This window comes from Salvelinus alpinus, chromosome 34, assembly GCF_045679555.1.
Source record: "Salvelinus alpinus chromosome 34, SLU_Salpinus.1, whole genome shotgun sequence".
Lineage (NCBI taxonomy): Eukaryota > Metazoa > Chordata > Actinopteri > Salmoniformes > Salmonidae > Salvelinus > Salvelinus alpinus.
The window spans coordinates 14,295,390-14,319,165 of record NC_092119.1 but is presented as its reverse complement, the minus strand read 5'-3'; the positions used below and the strand labels follow the sequence as shown (position 1 = coordinate 14,319,165).

At 43.5% G+C, this 23,776-nt stretch overlaps 1 protein-coding gene across 3 annotated transcripts; it reads right to left on the bottom strand.

Moving 5' to 3' along the window:
• Positions 1-966: 966 nt before the first annotated feature.
• LOC139563642 (transmembrane protein 229b-like) lies at positions 967-23,776 on the bottom strand. 3 transcript variants are annotated; one of them, XR_011672601.1, is made up of 3 exons: positions 23,492-23,776; positions 2,899-4,079; positions 967-2,835 (listed from the first exon to the last, which is right to left on the bottom strand). XR_011672601.1 is itself a non-coding variant. In XM_071382485.1 (2 exons), the coding sequence occupies exon 2, from the start codon at positions 3,878-3,880 to the stop codon at positions 3,308-3,310; it is 573 nt and encodes a 190-aa protein (XP_071238586.1). In that variant the 5' UTR covers positions 3,881-4,079; positions 23,492-23,776; the 3' UTR covers positions 967-3,307. The 3 variants fall into 3 exon arrangements, 1 of the variants encoding a protein (XP_071238586.1); XR_011672602.1 differs by having other exon boundaries at positions 2,899-4,057; XM_071382485.1 differs by having other exon boundaries at positions 967-4,079.

Sequence of the window (23,776 nt, the reverse complement as noted above, 5' to 3'; positions counted from 1 at the left end):
TTAAAATAAAGCCATAAAAAAAAAACTCGAATGAAATTCCTTGGCTGGCATAGAGCGGCCCTCATCTGAGACTGTAGTGAAGCGAAGTGGTTATTTACCTAACTCACAAATGTATTTTATAAAGCTCTTTTGAAATCAGCAGTTGTCACTGAGTGATTTACAGATACCCAGCCTAAAACCAAAGAGCAACAGATTTTATGGTCAAATAAATAAGTTTATTCCACAAACTATACACAATACATCGTTAAAATTTGTGATATAATACAGTGCAGTATTTCATAATATTAGTTTTCTTTTGTCAAACCAAGAAAACTAAGGTTTGGAAAAAAGTACACCTGACAATAACAGATTTTGTTACATGCATACTAAGTCTTAGGTTTATGTGGTGAGAGATCAGCCTCTCCCCCACCATCACTAAACATGCAGACACATACACACACTCTTTCCATTGCATATTTCATTTCTGTGGCTTGTAAATTCTCATTACTATAATTGTATCATCAAAGCAATGGATTTCTTGTATAAAGACATTAGCAGCACCCAATGTTCTAGGCCTACTGACATATACCGGTAGTAGTAAATTAGACTCAAATAACCAGTTAGGGACTACATTTTTAAAAACATTTTTAAATAAAAATTGTAAATACCTTCGGTGCAATTTTCACAAATATGTGGTACGTTTGCTAATCACTGAACTGTTTGTTAAACCTATAGATTTTAAAGTGTTTTGTCTACCACAGATTTTGTACATAATGAAAATGTATGTCTGTAAACTAGAAACACATAAAGTATAATATACAGTATACTATAATGCACTATAATGATGACTAGGATTTGACTTCATAGTAAGTTTTAAGAAATCTGATATTAACCAGATCAGAGATGTGATGTATGTAACAAATGCACCCCATATACAGTAAATATGTGTCCAGAACGAAGTTGCTGGGGTCTTTTTGATGGGGGGGGGGGGGGGGGGGGTCACTCCGCTTAAATAAAGTTGCATTGTAACTGGGAATGGGAATTGAACCCATAACTCTGGTGTTGCTTGTGCCGTGCTCTTATGAACTGAGCCACGTACAGGACCACTATAATACATAAGTACAATTCAATACTGTAAAATACAATACATGATTACAATACAGGTACAAGATGTATGATTGCAATCCCCATGAGCGTACCACCCTCATTCAGGCCATGGATGAAGCATGCAGTGACATCAGACCTATGTAAAGCTTGGATTCACCATGCCAAAAGGTTTTTCCCCACGAGCATGAACATGAGGACATTTACTGCCATGTCCATATGAGCCTATGGCCAAATTCTCAAGACAACCTTTGATGCAAACTAATGCCTGTTAATTGTTTTTTACATTCCTTTCAATTGGTTACAATACACCTACAGTATGCTGCAGTGATACTTGAACAGTACATTACATTTCTGCATCAATGATTGTGAAAGATGTCTTCAATTTTCACACCTTTGATCACACATGGTATAGAAATGATGGACATTTGAGGTTCAGTACATTTTAATGGGTAGTGCAAGTGTAATGTGAAAACAGTGTAATGTACCATCATTTATAGTACAGTAGCATGTTACATTCCAAGGGCAATTTTTAAACATGTATTTTTATTTTATTTTTACTATTGATTAACTGGTTGTTAAAATAACTAAATTGAGAAGATATCATTGTTGTGTTTTGAAAAATGGTCCCGTGTGGCTCAGTTGGTAGAGCATGGCGCTTGCAACGCCAGGGTTGTGGGTTCATTCCCCACGGGGGGACCAGGATGAATATGTATGAACTTTCCAATTTGTAAGTCGCTCTGGATAAGAGCGTCTGCTAAATGACGTAAATGTAAATGTGTTCTGGTGATTAAATCAATGTTCTCATTGTATTTCACAGTAAACTTGGATCTTTGGATCAATGGTTGTGTGGTGAAAGATGTCTTCAAACAAAATTAATGCACAAAAAATTTTACGAGTGCGTTACAGTTTGGAGTTTTGAAAATTCCCCACATACTTGTGAAAATAGTACCAAAGCGATTGAAAAAAACCAAACTATAATCGTTATCACTTTGCATTGTTGATCTACTGCTTGTGATTCCGCGTGGCTTGAGGTAGCCTGGTTGTCCCACACACAGAATGTAATTCTATCTCTAAGGTCCCACATCTGTTTGTGCTGTCTTGTCAAATCCTATGGTTGTTGTTGGTGCCAATATAATCTCTGAAGGAACACAGAACCAAATCTCGCACCAGCTCCTGGATTTGGAAGTTGGGAAAGATTTGTGGTAATACAGTATTCATATGAGTCTTCAGATCAAGCTTTCAGGTGCTGTATCTTATCAATTCCTAGAGCACTACTCTCCTGTAGGTTTTCACCCCAACCCTAGTCTACCGCACCTGATTCTAATAATTAGCTGGTTGATAAACTGAACCAAGTTCAGCAGGTAGCCTCGTGGTTATAGTGTTGGGCCAGTAACTGAAAGGTTTCTAGATCAAATCCCCGAGCCGACAAGGTGAAATGTGTCATTCTGCCCCTGAACAAGGCAGTTAACCCACTGTTCCTGAGGCTGTCATTGTAAATAAGAATGTGTTCTTAACTGACTTGCCTAGTTAAATAAAGGTAAAATAAAATGACAAATGGGGTTAGAGTGCAAATCCACAAGAGGGTAACTCTAGACATTGCCAAGGTTCTGGTTCTGAACATAGAAATCCTGATTTCATTCATTTGGAAGAACAGTAGATACAGCCCACAGTTAATGTAGGTACCTGAGACATCATTCATATAGCAGGCTAGGGCATGTGTAATACATACAGTACATTATAAGAGTACACCTAACTGAGCTGTAGACTACTCTAAATCATGTGCAATACATACAGTACATTATAAGAGTACACCTAACTGAGTTGTAGACTACTCTAAATGAATTGCCTTTTGAACCAGACTGCAGTGCATACAGAACTATATCACTAACTTTAGAAAAACATTCTCCACATGACAAATTAATTGAAGCTATTGCATTGCTTTAGGACCCAGTCAAATGTGATAGTCAACACAAAACTTACTTCAGATTGCAACCTGAAGATACATAACTACAGTACTTTGAATGTTGTTAAATAAAAATACAGTGTACATTTCCCAGAAGGAAGAGTTACGATTCAGGGACCGTTTTCTGGACCCAGATTAAGCCTAGTCCTGGACTAAAAAGCACTTTCAATAGAGATGATCCATTGAGAAGGCTTTTTAGTCCACTATTAGGTTTATCAGTGTCTTTAAAACCGGACCTCAGTGTTCTTTACTCAGTCCTCAGTCCACTTTCAGGAAACCATTGACCTCTGTACCTCCTTGTTCACCCCGTTGTCTCCTCCCCCCTCCTCCCCCATCTTCTCCCCCGCCTGCATCAGACTTGACGTCCTCTGTTCCGTCTGTGTCCATCCTTAGCCGCAGTGTGATGCGTATAACCAGTTGCTCCATCATGAACGACGCACAGAACCATGGCAGGGCGTACTCTGCCGTGATCAACCCCATGAAGTTATACTGAAAATGTGAATAATCCCAGGGACATGCCCCGAACTGGGTCAACAACAGCCCTGTACTGAACTCCCAGATGTACGTCCATAGGGTATAGATGAGGCATCGCAGCAGCAGGGGGCAGTGGAGAGCTCGGAGGGACAGGTACATGTGCTCCACAATGAGGATGCAGGTGCCGTAGATGAACAGAGCCCACACACTGGTAACACCAGGGAACTTCCAGTCGCGGTTGACCACAAACTCCCAGGCGGCGGTGAACATGACCTCACAGAAGTAGCCGTGGATGGCGTACAGGTACCAGCGACACAGGACCGTCAGAGGCACCGGCGTAGGGGCTGTGGTTGCCATTGTAGTAGTGGTTATTTGGAATCGCCACGCCTTCGTGATGAGGTAGTCGTGCCTGAGAGTTTTATGCCCAAATGTCACTTTGAGACCTCAAGGATTTTCTCTTGGTCTAATGGTTGGTTTGGTGTGTGAGAGGTCCCCTGTTCAATTACACCATTATGACCATCCCTCTCCTTTTATCTAGTGGATGAGAAATACAGGTCTGAGAGGGATAAAGGAGAGAAAGTGAGTTAGGCAGTGTGGCGTTATAGAACCAGACAGGAGTAGCAGAGGTTCTCTGGCTCTCTAAAACCTACCTTGTGTCCTTGTGGTGATGGTACACAGAGTATTACAATGACTGTTTTAAGTACATACAATAGGCCTATTGTGGAAAGTACACTGACTGCTAATGATTAAACTGTAGGTGCGTAGAGGACTCCCATTCCCTTCTAACGTTGTTGGCTACCGGTCCTCAATCAACATCAGTTTGCATTTCAAACCAAGTCAGTTTTCAATTATAGAACCGTGAGAAGCAGTAAAACGACTGAACATAAAGTTCAGAATAACCTTTATTCACCAAATACATTTACACATACTAAAAATGTTTCTTGGTGATATGGTGCTGCTAGTGATAGACAACATTTAGAGATAGAACACAGACAGCGGAGTTTACACAAAGTTTACATACAGTACCAGTCAAAAGTTTGGACACCTACTCATTCAAGGGTTTTTCTTTATTTTTACTATTTTATGCATTGTTGAATAATAGTGAAGATATCAAAACTATGAAATAACACATATGTAATCATGTAGTAACCAAAAAAAGTGTTAAACAAATCAAAATATATTTTATATTTGAGATTCTTCACACCCTTTGCCTTGATCACAGATTTTTGTACACTCTTGGCATTCTCTCAACCAGCTTCATGAGGTAGTCACCTGAAATGCATTTCAATTAACAGGTGTGCCTTGTTAAAGGTTAATTTGTGGAATTTCTTTCCTTCTTAATGCGTTTGGGCCATTCAGTTGTGTTGTGACAAGGTCAGGGTGGTATACAGAAGATAGCCCTATGTGGTAAAAGACCAAGTCCATATTATGGCAAGAAGGTCAGTCAATACGGAACATTTCAAGAGCTTTGACAGTTTCTTCAAGTGCAGTCGCAAACACCATCAAGCCCTATGATGAAACTGGCTCTCATGAGGACCGCCACAGGAAAGGAAGACCAAGAGTTACCTCTGCTGCAGAGGATACGTTCATTGGAGTTAACTGCACCTCAGATTGCAGCCCAAATAAATGCTTCACAGAGATCAATTAACAGACACATCTCAACATTAACTGTTCAGAGGAGGCTGTGAATCAGTCCTTCATGGTCAAATTGCTGCAAAGAAACCACTACTAAAGGACACAAATAAGAAGAAGAGACTTGGTTGGACCAAGAAACATGAGCAATGGACATTAAACTGGTGGAAATCTGTCCTTTGGTCTGATGAGTCCAAAAGTAAGATTTTTGGTTCCAACCGCTGTGTCTTTGTGAGATGCAGAGTAGGTGAACGAATGATCTTCGAATGTGTGGTTCCCACCGTGAAGCATGGAGGAGGAGGTGTGATGGTGTGGGGGTGCTTTGCTGGTGGCCATGTCAGGGATTTATTTAGAATTCAATGCACACCTAACCAGCATGGCTACCACAACATTCTGCAGCAATACTCCATCCCATCTGGTTTGCGCTTAGTGGGACTATCATTTGTTTTTCAACAGGACAATGACCCAAAACACACCTCCAGGCTGTGTAAGGGCTATTTGACCAATGATAGTGATGGCGTGCTGCATCAGATCACCTGGCCTCCACAATCACCCGACCTCAACCCAATTCAGATTGTTTGGGATGAGTTGGACCGCAGAGTGAGGGAAAACCAACCAACAAGTGCTCAGCATATGTGGGAACTCCTTCAAGACTGTTGGAAAAGCATTCCTCATTAAGCTGGTTGAGAGAATGCCAAGAGTGTGCAAAGCTGTCATCAGGGCAAAGGGTGGCTACTTTGAAGAATCTCAAATATAAAATATATTTTGATTTAATACTTTTTTGGTTACTACATGATTTCATATGTGTTGTTTCATAGTTTTGACATCTTCACTATTCTACAATGTAGAAAATAGTAAAATAAAGAAAAACCATTGAATGAGTAGGTGTGTCCAAACTTTTGACTGGTACTGTACATTTTATACAACTAAGTAGAGTGAGCATAGAGCTATAGTCCCACAGTTGACAGTGCATGTCAGAGCATAAAACCAAGCCATGAGGTCGAAGGAATTGTCCATAGAGCTCCAAGACAGGATTGTGTCGAGGCACAGATCTGGGGAAGGGTACCAAACAATTTCTGCAGACCTGAAGGTCCCCAAGAACACAGTGGCCTTCATAATTCTTAAATGGAAGAAGTTTGGAACCACCAAGACTCTTCCTAGAGCTGGCCGCCCAGCCAAACTGAGCAATCAGGGGAGAAGGGCCTTGGTCAGGGAATTGACCAAGAATCCGATGGTCACTCTGACAGAGCTCCAAAGATCCTCTGTGGAAATGGGTTGAACCTTCCGGAAGGACAATCATCTCTGCAGAACTCCAACAATCAGGCCTTTAGCGTGGCCAGACGGAAGCCACTCCTCAGTAAAAGGCACATGACAGACCACTTGGAGTTTGCCAAAAGGCACCCAAAGGACTCTCAGACCATGAGAAACAAGATTCTCTGGTCTGATGAAACCAAGATTGAACACTTTGGCCTGACAGATGGAGCTGAACATGTTCAGCTGGGAGAGTTGGTCTTGTAGCAGTTCTGGGATGATGGTGTTGAACGCAGAGCTTAAGTTGACAGCTTCGTCCAACAACCTGTTGGCTCTGTAGGCGAACTGCAGTGGGTCGAGGTAGTGCTGGTTTTGTGATGAGACAGAACCAGGAGCTCAAAGATTTTCATGATGAGTGAGGGGAGCGCTACAGGTCTGTAATCGTTCTGGCAGGACATCTTTTGTTTCTTCGGGACTGGAACAACGATGGAAGATTTGAAACAGGCAGGAACAGTGCATTGCTCTACTGACTGGTTGAATACGTCCGTGGAAACCGGGGAGAGCTGGTCAGTGCAGCGCTTAAGTGTGGCTGCATGAAGATACCTTATCTGGGCCGGCAGCCTTCCTGCTGTTCTGTTTTCTAAAGAGTCTGTTGACCTGCTCTGTGATGACAAGTGGTGGGGGAAGTGGAGGGCGGCCTTGGACAGGCTGGGGGAGGGAGGGTGGGGGGTTCCTGGGATGGCAGAGACCTAGACGAGAGAGGAACCTGGAAAGGAATGGGGGAGGGAGGGGTGAGATAGATGGGTAAGAGTGGGAAGTGGCAAGGAGGGAGATGTGGGTGTTATTGGCTTTGTGATTGAAAAGCCTTTGTGAGTCAAATCTGAAATAAAGTTGGTTTGGTTTATTTGTCAGTGAGGGGGTCATCTGCTGCCGGGGGAGCTTTAGGTTTGTAGTTGGTCATGTATTTTAGTCCTTTCCAGACAGACAAGCAGCCGTTGCTGGAGGACTGCTGCTCTAGTCTGACTTTGTACTGATGTTTGGCTGCCTTCATTCCTGAGTGGAGCTTTTTCTTGGCCCCCCTGTTCCTGTTGTTCCTGTAGTCTTCCTCTTTGGCAGAGCAGAGAGCCCTGTAGGATTCATTTTTGGCACTGCGGAGACCCTTAATATTACATATCTGGGGCTATATGTATCAAGAGTCTGAGAGTAGGCTTACAGATTTCAGATCAGTTTTGCTCTTAGATCACAATTAATAAGATTGCATAAAGAGGGGGGACCTGATCCTAGATCAGCACTCCTACTCTAAGAAGCTACATATGGCCCCTGGAATCAGGCTCAACACAATATCATATAAAGAGAGTAATCAAACAATCAATCATACAAGCAAAGCGTCAGTATAGAGAAAGTGGAGTCGAAATTCAACGGCTCAAACACGGGACGTATGTGGCAGGGTCTACAGACGATCATGGATTACAAATAGAAAACCAGCCCCGTCGTGGACATCGACGTCTTGCTCCCAGACAAATTAAACAACTTCTTTGCACGCTTTGAGGACAATAAAGTGCCACCGACACGGCCCGCTACCAAAGATTGTGGACTCTCATTCTCCGTGGCCAACGTGAGTAAAGCATTTAAACGTGTTAACCCTCACAAGGCTGCCGGCCCAGAAGGCATCCCTAGCTGCGTCCTTTTGCATGCGCAAACCAGCTGGCTGGTGTGTTTACAGACATATTCAATCAATCCCTATCCCAGTCTGTTGTCCCCACATGCTTCAAGATAGCCACCATTGTTCCTGTTCCCAAGAAAGCTATGGTAACTGAACTAAACGACTATCGCCCCGTAGCACTCACTTCTGTCATCATGAAGTGCTTTGAGAGACTAGTCAAGGATCATATCACCTCCACCCTACCTGTCACCCTAGACCCACTCCAATTTGCTTACCGCCCCAATAGGTCCACAGACGATGCAATCGTCATCACACTACCCTATCCCATCTGGACAAGAGGAATACCTATGTAAGAATGCTGTTTGTTGACTACAGCTCAGCATTCAACACCATAGTACCCTCCAAACTCCTCATTAAGCTTGAGACCCTGGGTCTCGACCCGGCCCTGTGCAACTGGACTTCCTGATGGGCCGCCCCCAGGTGGTGAAGGTAAGAAACAACATCTCCACTCCACTGATCCACAACACTGGAGCCCCACAATGGTGCGTTCTCAGCCCTCTCCTGTACTCCCTGTTCACTCATGACTGCATGGCCATGCACGCCTCCAACTCAAATCACCAAGTTTGCAGACGACACTACAGTGGTAGGCTTGATTACCAACAACGACGAGACGGCCTACAGGGAGGAGGTCAGGGCCCTAGGAATGTGGTGTCAGGAAAATAAGCTCTCACTCAATGTCAGCAAAACAAAAGAGATGATCGTGGACTTCAAGAAACAGCAGAGGGAGCAACCCCCTATCCACATCGACGGGACAGCAGTGGAAAAGGTGGAAAGTTTTAAGTTCCTCGGTGTACATATCACCGACAAACTGAAATGGTCCACGCACACAGACAGTGTGGTGAAGAAGGCGCAACAGCGCTTCTTCAACCTCAAGAGGCTGAAAAAATGTGGCTTGTCACCAAAAACCCTCACAAACTTTTACAGGTGCACAATTGAGAGCATCCTGTCGGGCTGTATCACCACCCGGTACGGCAACTGCACCACTCAAAACCACAGGGCTCTCCAAAGGGTGGTGCGGTCTTCACAACGCATCACTGGGGGCAAACTACCTACCCTCCAGGACACCTACAACACCCAATGTTACAGGAAGGCCATAAAGATCATCAAGGACAACAACCACCCGAGCCACTGCCTGTTCACCCCACTTCCATCCAGAAGGCGAGGTCAGTACAGGTGCATCAAAGCTGGGACAGAGAGATTGAAAAATAGCTTCTATTTCAAGGTCATCAGATTGTTAAACAGCCACCACTAGCACAGAGAGGTGGCTGCCTACCTACAGACTTGATATCATTGGCCACTTAATAAATGGAACACAAGTCACTTTAATAATGCCACTTGAAGAATGTTTACATATCTCGCATTACTCAATTCATATGTATATACTGTATCCTTCACTATCTATTCTTTACTATCTATTGCATCTTAGCCGCTCTGTCACTGCTCATCCATATATTTTATACTTATATATTCTCATCCCATTCCTTTACTAGATCGTGTGTATTAGGTTTTGTTGTGGAATTGTGAGATATTACCTGTTAGATACTGCTGCACTGTCAGATCTAGAAGCATAAACATTTCGCTACACTCACAATAACATCTGCTAACCATGTGTATGTGACCAATAACATTTGATTTGAGTAACCCACATGATCTGTGTGCATCATGTGCCCTTGCTTTCTGTAGTGTAAATACCCAGGTCAGACCAGAGACTGTATAAATAAGGGATGCCTGGCCAGACACACATAGGCAGTAGGCACCACTAGTATCAGGTGTCTGGAGGCCCTATCAGGGAGGGCATCCTTCAACCACTTTGCCAAATAACCACTCTGTCATACAGGTATACAGGGCTTTTGCAGTGTCACACTGACAGTCATGTCATGACCGCAGTAAAATTCCACGTGACCATTGAGTCACGGTAATGTCCTCTTATGCACTCTGGACATGCACTGGTAGTATCCAATTCCCTACCGACAATCAGCCAGTCGACCTCTCCACGGTACATGGACCAACCAGAGTGATGGCATCTGCAAACTTGAGTGGTTTGACAGATGCGATGTTGGAGGTGCAGTCGTTGGTGTAGAGTGAGTAGAGTAGAGGTGAGAGCACACATCCTTGCGGCGCTCCGGTGCTGAGGGATAAAGAGTCTGAAAGGTGTTTTCCCAGCTTCACGTGTTGCGTCCTGTTGGGCAGAAAGTCAGTGATCAACTGACAGATGGAGCTGAACATGTTCAGCTGGGACAACGATGGAACAACGATGGAAGATTTGAAACAGGCAGGAACAGTGCATTGCTCTACTGACTGGTTGAATACGTCCGTGGAAACCGGGGAGAGCTGGTCAGTGCAGCGCTTAAGTGTGGCTGCATGGAGATACCTTATCTGGGCCGGCAGCCTTCCTGCTGTTCTGTTTTCTAAAGAGTCTGTTGACCTCCTGCTCTGTGATGACAAGTGGTGGGGGAAGTGGAGGGCGGCCTTGGACAGGCTGGGGGAGGGAGGGTGGGGGGTTCCTGGGATGGCAGAGACCTAGAGGAGAGAGGAACCTGGAAAGGCATGGGGGAGGGAGGGGGGGGGGGTAAGAGGGGTAAGTGGCAAGGAGGGAGATGTGGGTGTTATTGTCTTTGTGATTGAAAAGTCAAATCTGCATTAAAGCTGGTTTAGTTTATTTGGCAGTGAGAGGGTCTGCTGGTTTATCAACTCAGCAAAAAAAGAAACATCTTCTCACTGTCTGCAATGACAACAAGCTCAGTCCGATGATGCTGTGACACACCGTCCCAGACCATGACGGACCCTCCACCTCCAAATCAATCCCGCTCCAGAGTACAGGCCTCGGTGTAATGCTCATTCCTTCGACGATAAACGCAAATCTGACCATCACACCTGGTGAGACAAAACCGCGACTCGTCAGTGAAGAGCACTTTTTGCCAGTCCTGTCTGGTCCAGCGATGGTGGGTTTGTGCCCATAGGCGACGTTGTTGCCAGTGATGTCGGTGAGGACCTGCCTTAAAACAGGCCTACAAGCCCTCAGTCCAGCCTCTCTCAGCCTATTGCAGACAGTCTGAGCACTGATGGAGGGATTGTGCGTTCCTGGTGTAACTCGGGCAGTTGTTGTTGCCACCAATCCTGTGCAGGTGTTGTTACACGTGGTCTGCCACTGTGATGACGATGAGCTGTCCGTCCTGTCTCCCTGTAGCGCTGTCTTAGGCGTCTCACAGTTTGCGTCACAGTAGGCGTCTCACAGTATGGACATCTTCATGCCTCCTTTCAGCATGCCTGAGGCACGTTCACACAGATGAGCAGGGACCCTGGGCATCTTTCTTTTGGTGTTGTTCAGAGTCAGTAGAAAAGACTCTTTAGTGTCCTAAGTTTTCATAACTGTGACCTTAATTGCCTACCGTCTGTAAGCTGTTAGTGTCTTAACGACCGTTCCACAGGTGCATGTTCATTAATTGTTCATGGTTCATTGAACAAGCATGGGAAACAGTGTTTAAACCCTTTACAATGAAGATCTGTGAAGTTATTTGGATTTTTACGATTTATCTTTGAAAGACAGGGTCCTGAAAAAGGGACGTTTCTTTTCTTTCTGAATTTAGTTGGTAGTGTGTTTTAGTCCGAGGCAGTAGGCACCACTGGTATCAGGAGTCTGGAGGCCCTGGCAGGGATGGCATCCTTCAACCACTCTGTCATACAACCACTCTGTCTTATAACCACTCTGTCATACAACCACTCTGTCATACAACCACTCTGTCATATAACCACTCTGTCATACAACCACTCTGTCATACAACCACTCTGTCATACAACCACTCTGTCATACAACCACTCTGTCATATAACCACTCTGTCATACAACCACTCTGTCATACAACCACTCTGTCATACAACCACTCTGTCATATAACCACTCTGTCATACAACCACTCTGTCATACAACCACTCTGTCATATAACCACTCTGTCATACAACCACTCTGTCATACAACCACTCTGTCATACAACCACTCTGTCATACAACCACTCTGTCATACAACCACTCTGTCATACAACCACTCTGTCATACAACCACTCTGTCATATAACCACTCTGTCATATAACCACTCTGTCATATAACCACTCTGTCATACAACCACTCTGTCATACAACCACTCTGTCATATAACCACTCTGTCATATAACCACTCTGTCATACAACCACTCTGTCATACAACCACTCTGTCATACAACCACTCTGTCATATAACCACTCTGTCATACAACCACTCTGTCATACAACCACTCTGTCATACAACCACTCTGTCATACAAGCACTCTGTCATACAGGTACATAGGGCTGTTGACACCGCAACACTGGCAGTCATGAGTCATGATCGCAGTCAAATTCCACGTGACCATTGAGTCACGGTAATGTCCTCTTATGCACTCTGGACATGTGTTGGCAGTACCCACTCGCTAACGACCATCAGATAGCTAATGGCCTGGTACTCAGGGCTCTATTGTCCATTTAACTACTCTGACATCAATGCAAACGTATTCGAAAATCACATCAAACACTTATCATCAAAACAGTATTGTTCTTTTAAAACTCACATCACTGTGATGATCAATTTCAAGAAAGAAGTTCAACAACAAGTTGAAACTAAGTGGAATACATGGTCCTTGTGGATGTTGTTTCAAAGCCTAACACAATGAAAATGACAGCGCTTTCTAAGGTGATGATTCGTTCAAAACTCCCATATGCATATTAGAGCTGATGCATATGCATAGGCCTATATATGAGCCCAAGCCCCACAAAAAAAACTGAATTAAAATAATGATTGTGCCATTATACAATACCAGATTTATTTATTTTGGCAGGGATGGCATCTTGTGAAGTTATTTGGATTTTTACGATTTATTACAGACTTTATAATTTTTTTACTGATTTAAAGATGTCTTTAGTACATAATTGGTCGAGCCTATACTCCAGAATTAAACAAATTCTATTAATCACCTTTGAGTGTGGACTGTATTATGATGCATACTGGATGTACTGGTTACCTTATGCTACGCTGCATGAACAGGGTTGGAGAGCTCATGGCATACAGAGCACTGGTTAGCTGCATGAACAGGGTTGGAGAGCCCATAGCATACAGAGCACTGGTTAGCTGCATGAACAGGGTTGGAGAGCTCATGGCATACAGAGCACTGGTTAGCTGCATGAACAGGGTTGGAGAGCCCATGGCATACAGAGCACTGGTTAGCTGCAGGAACAGGGTTGGAGAGCCCATGGCATACAGAGTTTGGGCGAAATATCACCAGTCCCACAGCAAGAGGCTGCATGCACCTCAAACAGTGGTTGATGCAGGGAGTGAAATAGTAGCCTACCTGCATTATTGAAAAACGAACCGTAGGAAAGTGGACTCCATTTTCCCCCTGCCCCTGTTCCCGCCCATTTGATAACGGAGCATTCTGGATCTAAACTCATTTGACATATTAGTAAAGACAAGATTAAACTGAGAATAGTCTGATGGGTGAAAATATGATCACTTGATGAGAGAACAGCGACTTTCTCAAATTATCAAGAGCCTATAGTCACATCATGCAGCCCATACTGTATATATTTTTATTTAAGACATTCCAAGTAGAATGGCCTTACTGAAGAGGTCAGTGACTTTCAACGTGGTACCGTCATAGGATGCCACCTTTCCAACAAGTCATTTTGTCAAATTTCTGGACTGCTAGAGCTGCCCCGGTCAACTGTAAGTGCTGTTATTGTGAAGTGGAAACGTCTAGGAGCAACAACGGCTCAGCCGCAAAGTGGTAGGCCACACAAGCGCACAGAACGGGACCGCCGAGTGCTGAAGCACGTAACAATTGTCTGTCCTCAGTTGCAACACTCACTACCGAGTTCCAAACTGCCTCTGGAAGCAACGTCAGCACAAGAACTGTTCGTCGGGAGCTTCATGAAATGTGTTTCTATGGCCGAGCAGCCGCACGCAAGCCTAAGATCACCATGCACAATGCCAAGTGTCGACTGGAGTGGTGTAAAGCTCGCCGCCATTGGACTCTGGAGCAGTGGAAACACATTCTCTGGAGTGATGAATCACACTTCACCATCTGGCGGTCCGGCGGACGAATCTGGGTTTGGTGAATGCCAGGAGAACGCTACCTGCCCGAATGCATAGTGCCAACTGTACAGTTTGGTAGAGGAGGAATAATGGTCTGGGGCTGTTCTTCATGTTTTGGGTGAAGGAAAATCTTAACGCTACAACATACAATGACATTCTAGATGATTCTGTGCTTCCAACGTTGTGGCAACAGTTTGGGGATGGCTCTTTCCTGTTTCAGCATGACAATACCCCCGTGCACAAAGCAAGCTCTATACAGAAATTGTTTGTCAAGATCAGTGTGGAAGAACTTGACTGGCTTGCACATAACCCTGACTTCAACTCCATCGAACACCTTTGGGATGAATTGGAATGACAACTGCGAGCCAGGCCTAATCGCTCAACATCAGTGGCCGACCTCACTAACGCTCGTGGCTGAATGGAAGCAAGTCCCTGCAGCAATGTTCCAACATCTCGTGGAAAGCCTTCCCAGAAGAGTGGAGGCTGTTATAGCAGCAAAGCTGGGACCAACTCCCTGTTAATGTCCATGATTTTGGAATGAGATGTTCAACAAGCAGGTGTCCACATACTTTTGGTCATGTAGTGTATATGTCGACTAGGTGGGAATCTTATGAGTAAAGAGGCTTCACACACAGCTTTTATTTTGACCCATAAGAGTAGGATTAGAATGTTTCTATTCTCAGAAATGTCCTACTCTGAGACACTGTGGATACGGGCCAAGGTATTGACCCCCGGCCAGTAACTGACAGTTGTATGGCTTCCTAAGTCACTCTTTATTTATCATGATTTTTGCAGTTACTGGGTTCCTGTCATGTACTGTATGCACCAGCGGTTCACACACACAGCAGCACAAAAAAAAGATGTTCCAAATGAATAGGAAAGATGTTTTCGACTCCTCCTGAACAGTCTCCTGTGTGTTTTAGTATACAGTAGCTCTGATACAGTGAAGCCCTAATGGAAATGTAATACAGAAGGAATAGAAGAAATAAAACAGTGACCTTCCTGAGGTCACTGACTGTGAGAGTCAAACCCACTGAGAGAGAGAGAATAGCATGGAGGATTATATAAAAAGAACAGAGTGATACTGATGGAAGAGAGAGAGAGATTTTTGCTTAAAAAGCTCATGTAACACTCCAGTAGGCATCAGTTCTCCTCAAGGTGAATCCTAAACAAAACACGGAGAGAGAGAGAGAGATAGAGAGAATAGTTAGGTCTATATAATTTCGTCATTATTTTCTTCATCAGGGGTGTGAGGCACACCAAAAATCTGAGGGGGCACAAAGTACGCGAGGATGGTCCGGAGGGGGGCTAGGCCATCCAACCATATATTGGAGAATTTGGGATTTTTCAAACACCTGAAACAGTTGTTTTCTGCAATCTAGAGCCATAATCATCACATAAAAATGTCTGCATATCGAAGTATACCTCTTGAGCTTCTGTATCCTCCTGACTGGCGGTTCTTTTTTTTTTAAAGAAACTAAAGAAAAAAGAAAAACAATATATTGCTTCTCTGCATGTCTGCTAAAATCTGGGTAAAATATTGAAAGGAATGTGAGTCTTATTCAGCACATTTATTTATTGCTTGCTTTTCTAAAGTCTACCAAACTTGCCAGCAGTCATGCCAGCTATGATAGAGTAGCCAGCTTGTCAAACTAACTTGATTGATAGCCTGAAATGGCTTCTTGGTATCTAGTTATGAGGTTGGGAACCTATCTAGACTAGCTAAACTTCATAAAATTGCTAGGTGGCTAGTAGTATTACAGAGAAACTATATATATATATATATATATTTAAATAGGACAAATCTGAGGGGGAATGTGCCCCCTATGGGCATGACACCTCTGCTCTTCATGATGGGTATACAGTACATACATTGTTGCAGTGTGTTGGGGAGAGGTCCACATTTACATAATAGTTATCTGGAGGCAATGGGTTTAATTTCAGTCGGGGAGGTTTTCGTATTTGTTTTATTTTGTCCAGGGGAGGGTCATGTAATTTGTAATCAATTGAATGTCATATTGCTCAGGGTTTGAAAATGAGTTGCTTATTATAATATCTCATGTGTGCCCAATGATGCCCCTCACCCATGATTCTCTGCTGGGCGTGCAATATCAAGTGCACCTGGTTTGGTCTCAGTAAAATGATCCATAGCCTATACCGGCCTTTCTCAAACCCCGGGTCTGTGGAGGAATGCTTGTCTGTCTGCAGCATATTTGTATTGAATATGATTGGGGGGGGGGGGGTTATGGTCTGCACCCTATCTGACTCGAATAAATACTTGCCATGGGCCTACCTTCGCAATGCGCTGAACTATGCATGCCGCAATAAAGAAAATTGTGTTGCCATGACTAAGTCTAGCTACACCAAAACACACACACACACACACACACACACACACACACACACACACACACACACACACACACACACACACACACACACACACACACACACACACACACACACACACACACACACACACACACACACGCGCTCTCTCTCTCTGGTTTGTTTCAAACAGCTGCCCGCCAAAACCGGTCTTTGTGATATGTCAGATTGGCCTCAGCAACGAAGTTATGACGCCATCGAAAATACGCAGACATTTAGAAACAAAGCATCCATATCCCAAGGATAAACCAGACCATTTATTTTATTTTTTTATCAAAAAAGAAATGAACCAACCTAACAACAATGCTGCACAATAGTTTCCCAGACAACGAGAGTTTACTGAAGACTTCATACTTCCTCTCTCATAACATTTCCAAGTGCCAGGCTCCTTTCACTATAGTTGAAAAGCTGGTCATGCCCTCAGTCGTGGATGCTTGCCGATAGGTTTTAGGCCCAACTGCTGTTACAAAGATCAGTGAAATCCCACTTTCCAACGACAATGTCAATGGTAGAATCCAGGATATGGCAGATTATATTGAATCACATGCAGGTTTTAGACAGAGCCCGCACATCAAATTGGTTTGCCTTCCAATTAGATGAGACGACTGACATTTCAAATGCCGCTTCTTGTATATATATTCGCTACATGAAAAATGTCTTTGTTGTAAAGAATTGCCTCAGAATACAAATGCAGGTGAAATATTCTGTGTTCTGAATGAGTACATGATGGGAGATGGATTATGATGGGACCGTTATACCGGGATCTGTAAAGTCTACCGACGAGACTGCTGCTCAACCTATCCATGCAGAGATGCGCAAGTGACAATTTCCAAGCAAACAATAAAATTGCTGATTTCATGAAAAAAACTGGGCATCTGGAGAGCCCGAGAGGATAGAATAATTTTCGATATGCTCCCCCTATTCTCAATTCTGGCTGACGTGGGTTATGTAGACATGGATCACATTTGTAAATTGATGAGGTCACATCTGAGCCAAACTCTGCTCAAATTCGAGGATTACTTCCCTTCACAACCTGATCCACGCCCGGGAAAGCAGTGGATGTGTAATCCCTTCACCCTGTCCAATGACCAAGGCCTGCCGCTCATTTGAATGAGATGCGCCTGTCCAAATTCTGGCTGTTCAGAAGCAGAGAATACCCGCAACTCGACGAGATGGCTGTGAAGACGTTAATCATCTTTCATTCTACCTACTTACAATGCATTTGGAAAGTATTCAGACCCCTTCTCCTTCTCTACATTTTGTTACGTTACAGCCTTACTCTAAAATGGATTGGACATGATTTGGAAAGGCACACACCTGTCTATATAAAGGTCCCACAGTTGACAGCTCCGGGTTGGCGCCCCCCCTTGGGTTGTGCCACCTTGTCTCAGGATGGTAAGTTAGTGGTTGAAGATATCCCTCTAGTGGTGTGGGGGCTGTGCTTTGGCAAGTGGGTGGGGTTATATCCTGCCTGTTTGGCCCTGTCCGGGGGGTATCGTCGGACGGGGCCACAGTGTCTCCCGACCCCTCCTGCCTTAGTCTCCAGTATTTATGCTGCAGTAGTTTATGTGTCGGGGGCTAGGGTCAGTCTGTTATATCTGGAGTATTTCTCCTGTCTTATCCGGTGTCCTGTGTGAGTTTAAGTATGCTCTCTCTAATTCTCTCTCTCTTTTTCTCTCTTTCTTTCTCTTTCTCTCTTTCTTTCTTTCTCTCTCTGAGGACCTGAGCCCTAGGACCATGCCTCAGGACTACCTGACCTGATGACTCCTTGCTGTCCCCAGTCCACCTGGCCGTGCTGCTGCTCCAGTTTCAACTGTTCTGCCTGCGGCTATGGAACTCTGACCTGTTCACCGGACGTGCTACCTGTCCCAGACCTGCTGTTTTCAACTCTCTAGAGACAGCAGGAGTGGTAGAGATACTATGAATGATCAGCTATGAAAAGCCAACTGACATTTTCTCCTGAGGTGCTGACTTGTTGCACCCTCGACAACCACTGTGATTATTATTATTTGACCCTGCTGGTCATCTATGAACATTTGAACATCTTGGCCATGTTCTGTTATAATCTCCACCCGGCACAGCTAGAAGAGGACTGGCCACCCCTCATAGCCTGGTTCCTCTCTAGGTTTCTTCCTAGGTTCTGGCCTTTCTAGGGAGTGTTTCCTAGCCACCGTGCTTCTACACCTGCATTGCTTGCTGTTTGGGGTTTTAGGCTGGGTTTCTGTACAGCACATTGTGACATCAGTTGATGTAAGAAGGGCTTTAAAAATAGATTTGATGATTTGATTTGATTTGACAGTGCATATCAGAGCAAACACCAAGCCATGAGGTCAAAGGAATTGTCCATAGAGCTCCAAGACAGGATTATGTTGAGACACAGATCTGGGGAAGGTTACCAAAATATTTCTGCAGCATTGAAGGTCCCCTAGAACACGGTGGCCTCCATCATTTTTACATGGAAGAAGTTTGGAACCATCAAGACTCTTCCTCAAGCTGGCCTCCCGGCCAAACTGAGCAATCGGGGGAGAAGCGCCTTGGTCAGGGAGGTGACCAAGAACCCAATGGTCACTCTGACAGAGCTCCAGAGTTCTTCTGTGGAGATGGGAGAACCTTCCTGAAGGACAACCATCTCTGCAGCACTCCACAAATCAGGCTTTTATGGTAGAGTGGCCAGACGGAATCCAATCTTCAGTAAAAGGCACATGACTGCCCCCTTGGGACTCAGACCATGAGAAACAAGATGCTCTGGTCTGATAAAACCACTATATGGCCTGAATGCCAAACGTCAAGTCTGGAGGAAACCTGGTACCATCCCTACGGTGAAGCATGGTGGTGGCAGCATCATGCTGTGAGGATGTTTTTCAGCAGCTGGTACTGGGAGACTAGTCAGGATCGAGGGAAAGATGAAAGGCATAAAATACAGAAAGATCTTTGATGAAAACCTGCTCCAGAGCACTCAGGACCTCAGACTGCGGTGAATGTTCACCATCCAACAGGACAACGACCTTAAGGACACAGACAATGCAGAAGTGGCTTCTGGACAAGTCTCTGAATGTCCTTGAGTGGCCCAGCCAGAGCCCGGACTTCAAACCAATCGAACATCTCTGGAGTTACCTGAAAATAGCTCCCCAAATACAGGTGTGCCAAGCTTGTAGCTCATACCCAAGAAGACTGAAGGCTGTAAACGCTGCCAAAGGTGCTTCAACAAAGTACTAAGTAAAGAGTTTGAATACTTATGTAAATGTGTTTTTTCCGTTTTTTTATTTTAGAAATGTGCTAACATTTCTAAAAACCAGTTTTTTCTTTGTCATTTTGGGGTATTGTGTGTAGAGTGGTGAAGGGAAAAAAACTATTTAATCAATTTCAGAATAAGGCTGTAAAGTAACAAAATGTGGAACAAAAGTCAAGGGGTCTGAATACTTTCCGAATGCCCTGTATGTGAGACCAGCTTCTCATCTCTTGCTGCAACAAAATCTAAATATCGCAACAGACAGGCTATTGAAGACACCTCTGGGGTGTCCCTGGTACAAAAGTTTGAGAAAGGCTCGCCAATAATGTAGGCCTAGACTATGTGAAGCGCATACTCAAAGAAGTATACTTCCTTCCCGGGCATTACACACTGCAATGGATAGGCTATCCCAATCATGAGCCCTGGCATGCCCTGCTCTTGCTGATGTAAACCCTTTTTGTGCTGCCTAACCAATGACTGTGCTGTGTATCGTGGCACTTCAGGAGGCGAGTCAATTTGTCAACCAATAATGCAATATCTGTGTGCAATGACTAGGCCTACTGATGTCCTCTTCAGCTTGAGAGGGAGAGCGTGAAGAGGAGAAGGAGGACCGGAGGTGAGCTTACTATTGGTAGAATTTATTTTAATAAAAATAATGTTTCATTGCCCATAATGAAGCTATTTATCAGAGTTATTGAACTCACAAATAAACCATATTCAAGTAATTTACATAGATTACTATGAAGCGGAAGCCACAGAGATGGACAGCACATGGGTGCTGAAAGTAGGCTAATTCGAGAAGACCTAATTAATTTAAAACAGTCTAATTTGAATTAGACTTTAGGCTACTAACAACTAGAGGGCTTTGTGTTGGAGCCTATTTCTTCCTATTAAATAAAAGGTAGGCCTACCTGTTTGAAAGACTAAATTATAGGCTACTGTCCATAGATTTTGCCAGCCAATTCCTTCAGTCACAATGAACTCCTTAAATATCTCAGTGTCAGTGAAGGGCTTGGTGTGTTAAGTTAAAACCAGGGCTCCAATTGAGTGGGTATGTGAGGGTATTGTGGCTTTTGTTAAAGAAAATGGCTAAAAGCATAGGCCTACTCTTTGTTAACTTAAGATTTAAAAAAAAAAATTGAACTGATTATATAAAGGGATCTATAAGGATGCTGGATGGAAAATGTCGTGACTCCGATGCATATGGGATATATTTGGTTTGTCTCTATGACATTCAGAAGCTGCGCTACAACCTTCTGTAGCTGAGGAGGAGACAAAAAAATGACTTTACTAGGGAAGTAAGGATTCTGTCACTATCAATTGAGGTTCGCCATTTCAACAAGCTATTAAACAACATACTAACTCTAAATCTGTCAGAAGCAAGCAAGGTAGCCTAAAATTAAATATTTAGGCTATATTATTATTTCAATGCTATTTAAGAATTAAATTGTGAAACATTTGTGACACGCTACAGGCTGTCAGGAGCACTCAGCATTTCAACAACACATCAACAACAACATATCAACAACAACACATCAACAACAGCACTTCAACAACAACACATCAACAACAACACATCAACAACAACACATCAACAACAGCACATCAACAACACATCAACAACAGCACATCAACAACAACACATCAACAACAACACATCAACAACAGCACTTTAACAACAACACATCAACAACAACACATCAACAACAACACATCAACAACAACACATCAACAACAGCACATCAACAACAACATATCAACAACAACACATCAACAACAACACATCAACAACAGCACTTTAACAACAACACATCAACAACAGCACTTCAACAACAACACATCAACAACAGCACTTTAACAACAACACATCAACAACAACACATCAACAACAGCACTTTAACAACAACACATCAACAACAACACATCAACAACAGCACATCAACAACAGCACTTCAACAACAACACATCAACAACAGCACTTTAACAACAACACATCAACAACAACACATCAACAACAGCACTTTAACAACAACACATCAACAACAACACATCAACAACAGCACATCAACAACAGCACTTCAACAACAACACATCAACAACAGCACTTTAACAACATGCCTATAATTGAGCATTTAGGCTGTACATTTTTTTTTTACAAAATAACTACTTAGAGTTAAATATCAATGAAACGAAAAATGTCTTATTTGCCTTTGAATTCACTTTAAGAAACATGAGTCTGGCCAGTCTTTGGTTTGAGGATCATGTGGTGAGCTATGCATGCCTAACTTGTTCACTTAGCCTAGCAGATGCTCTTATTGAACCACAGTCAACACAAATCTGTTTTGTAACAACAATAAAATGGAATAAAATAGAATGAATTAGAAAATGATAGTTGCCAAATGAAAAATAAATTACAAGTGCACACCTGATGATATGTGCCTGCTGTGTTAATCAATTAATGGCTTTTTCTCCAATTCATTGACGATCAGATACTTCAGTTGTAACCGGTTCTGTTGCTCTACATTTTTACACTTGATGGACAACTTTTCCAAACTTAGACTATCCTCTTTTTTAACAATAGTCTGTATAGAAATCTAAACGTCTCTGGTGCTGCAGCATGCGCTCATTCGTTTTCATGCTCTGTTGTGGTATATATAATAATGTTTTAAAAAAACTTTATATGACTAAAAGAGTATGCAAAGTTTGATGCGAAAATGTGGATGCGATTTGGTTATTTGGTAGGCTACTGTGCTGTGTGGAAATTAATTCAGTAAAATGAATTACTAGCCTGTGGCCCCGCCCCCTATCTCTAGCTCTCTCCCTCTCTCTGTGTCATTGAGTTCAGGGACCCTGAAAGACCCTGGTATGTGGAGTTCAAAAACTAAGCCCTCCAACCTGTGACATGGTTAATATCCATGGGATTAGGAATCTTGGACACTCAAATTAAAAGAGGAAGAAGAAGGGTTGGCCACGACACCTTGACCAGGCTTGTGAACGAGGGGGAGGGGAGACTGCAGCATTACTGCGCGGATGCAAGATTCTCCATCTCTCCTGTCCCGGTTCTAAACGCTGCATTGGCAAACTCACAAAGCCTAGCTGATAGTGGGGGAAATGTCGATGACATGACACAAATAGGCTACGGTGGCATACCCTACTGAGTACTCCCCCAAATCAAAATATTGATTGCTGACGATGGCTTTGTGTGCATTTCTTTTAGGCTACACTACATTATGCCAATGCGACAAACTGTTCCTTTAAAATCAGTGTGAGAATAAACATGTGCGAATATTATCTGAAGAAACTGGAAATATCGGGGGAAACTCTGGTTATAATCCTTATAGATAAACATGAATTGTCTTGTCCGTGATGATTGCAGTGTTGTAAAATAAATTGGACAGAGAAAAAAATGACAGCGAACCGCGGACACAAGCTGGCCCATATTTTATTTGGCTACATTTCATTCATTTGGTTCAATATGTCACTGCTGCATACCCATATTATCCTCGGGTCGTTTTGCAAGAGGAGATTTCAGTCAAATAAATATTAATTACTGTAGTGATGAAAAAAGTAGTCTTGCACAATGTCCTGTCCGGTTTCAAGTACATTAATTTAAAGTGTAACAAAAATTATTAAAACCTAAACATCTTACCGTAATATTGTCGCTGCGGTGGTCCCACCGGATGCAGCACAGTCAATAATTTATGTGATATATGGACTAACAGTCCATGCGAAGTCTCACCGTCCTGTTACCGGCACACCGTTCCCGGTCGTCCCTCCACTGTCTGATCCTTCACGGACTGCAGTAGTAGCCACTAGCCAGGACAGCGGCACATGTTTAGAGACGGCTCCAGCACCGGCTCCACTCACGCCGTTCTTGCATCTTAACTCTTTCGTCACCTCAACGAACAGTGCCTTTAAACAGTGAGCAGCACTC

Excerpts from the sequence above, each read along its gene's own strand:
- LOC139563642 (XM_071382485.1), bottom strand. The coding sequence starts at position 3,880 with ATGGCAACCACAGCCCCTACGCCGGTGCCTCTGACGGTCCTGTGTCGC.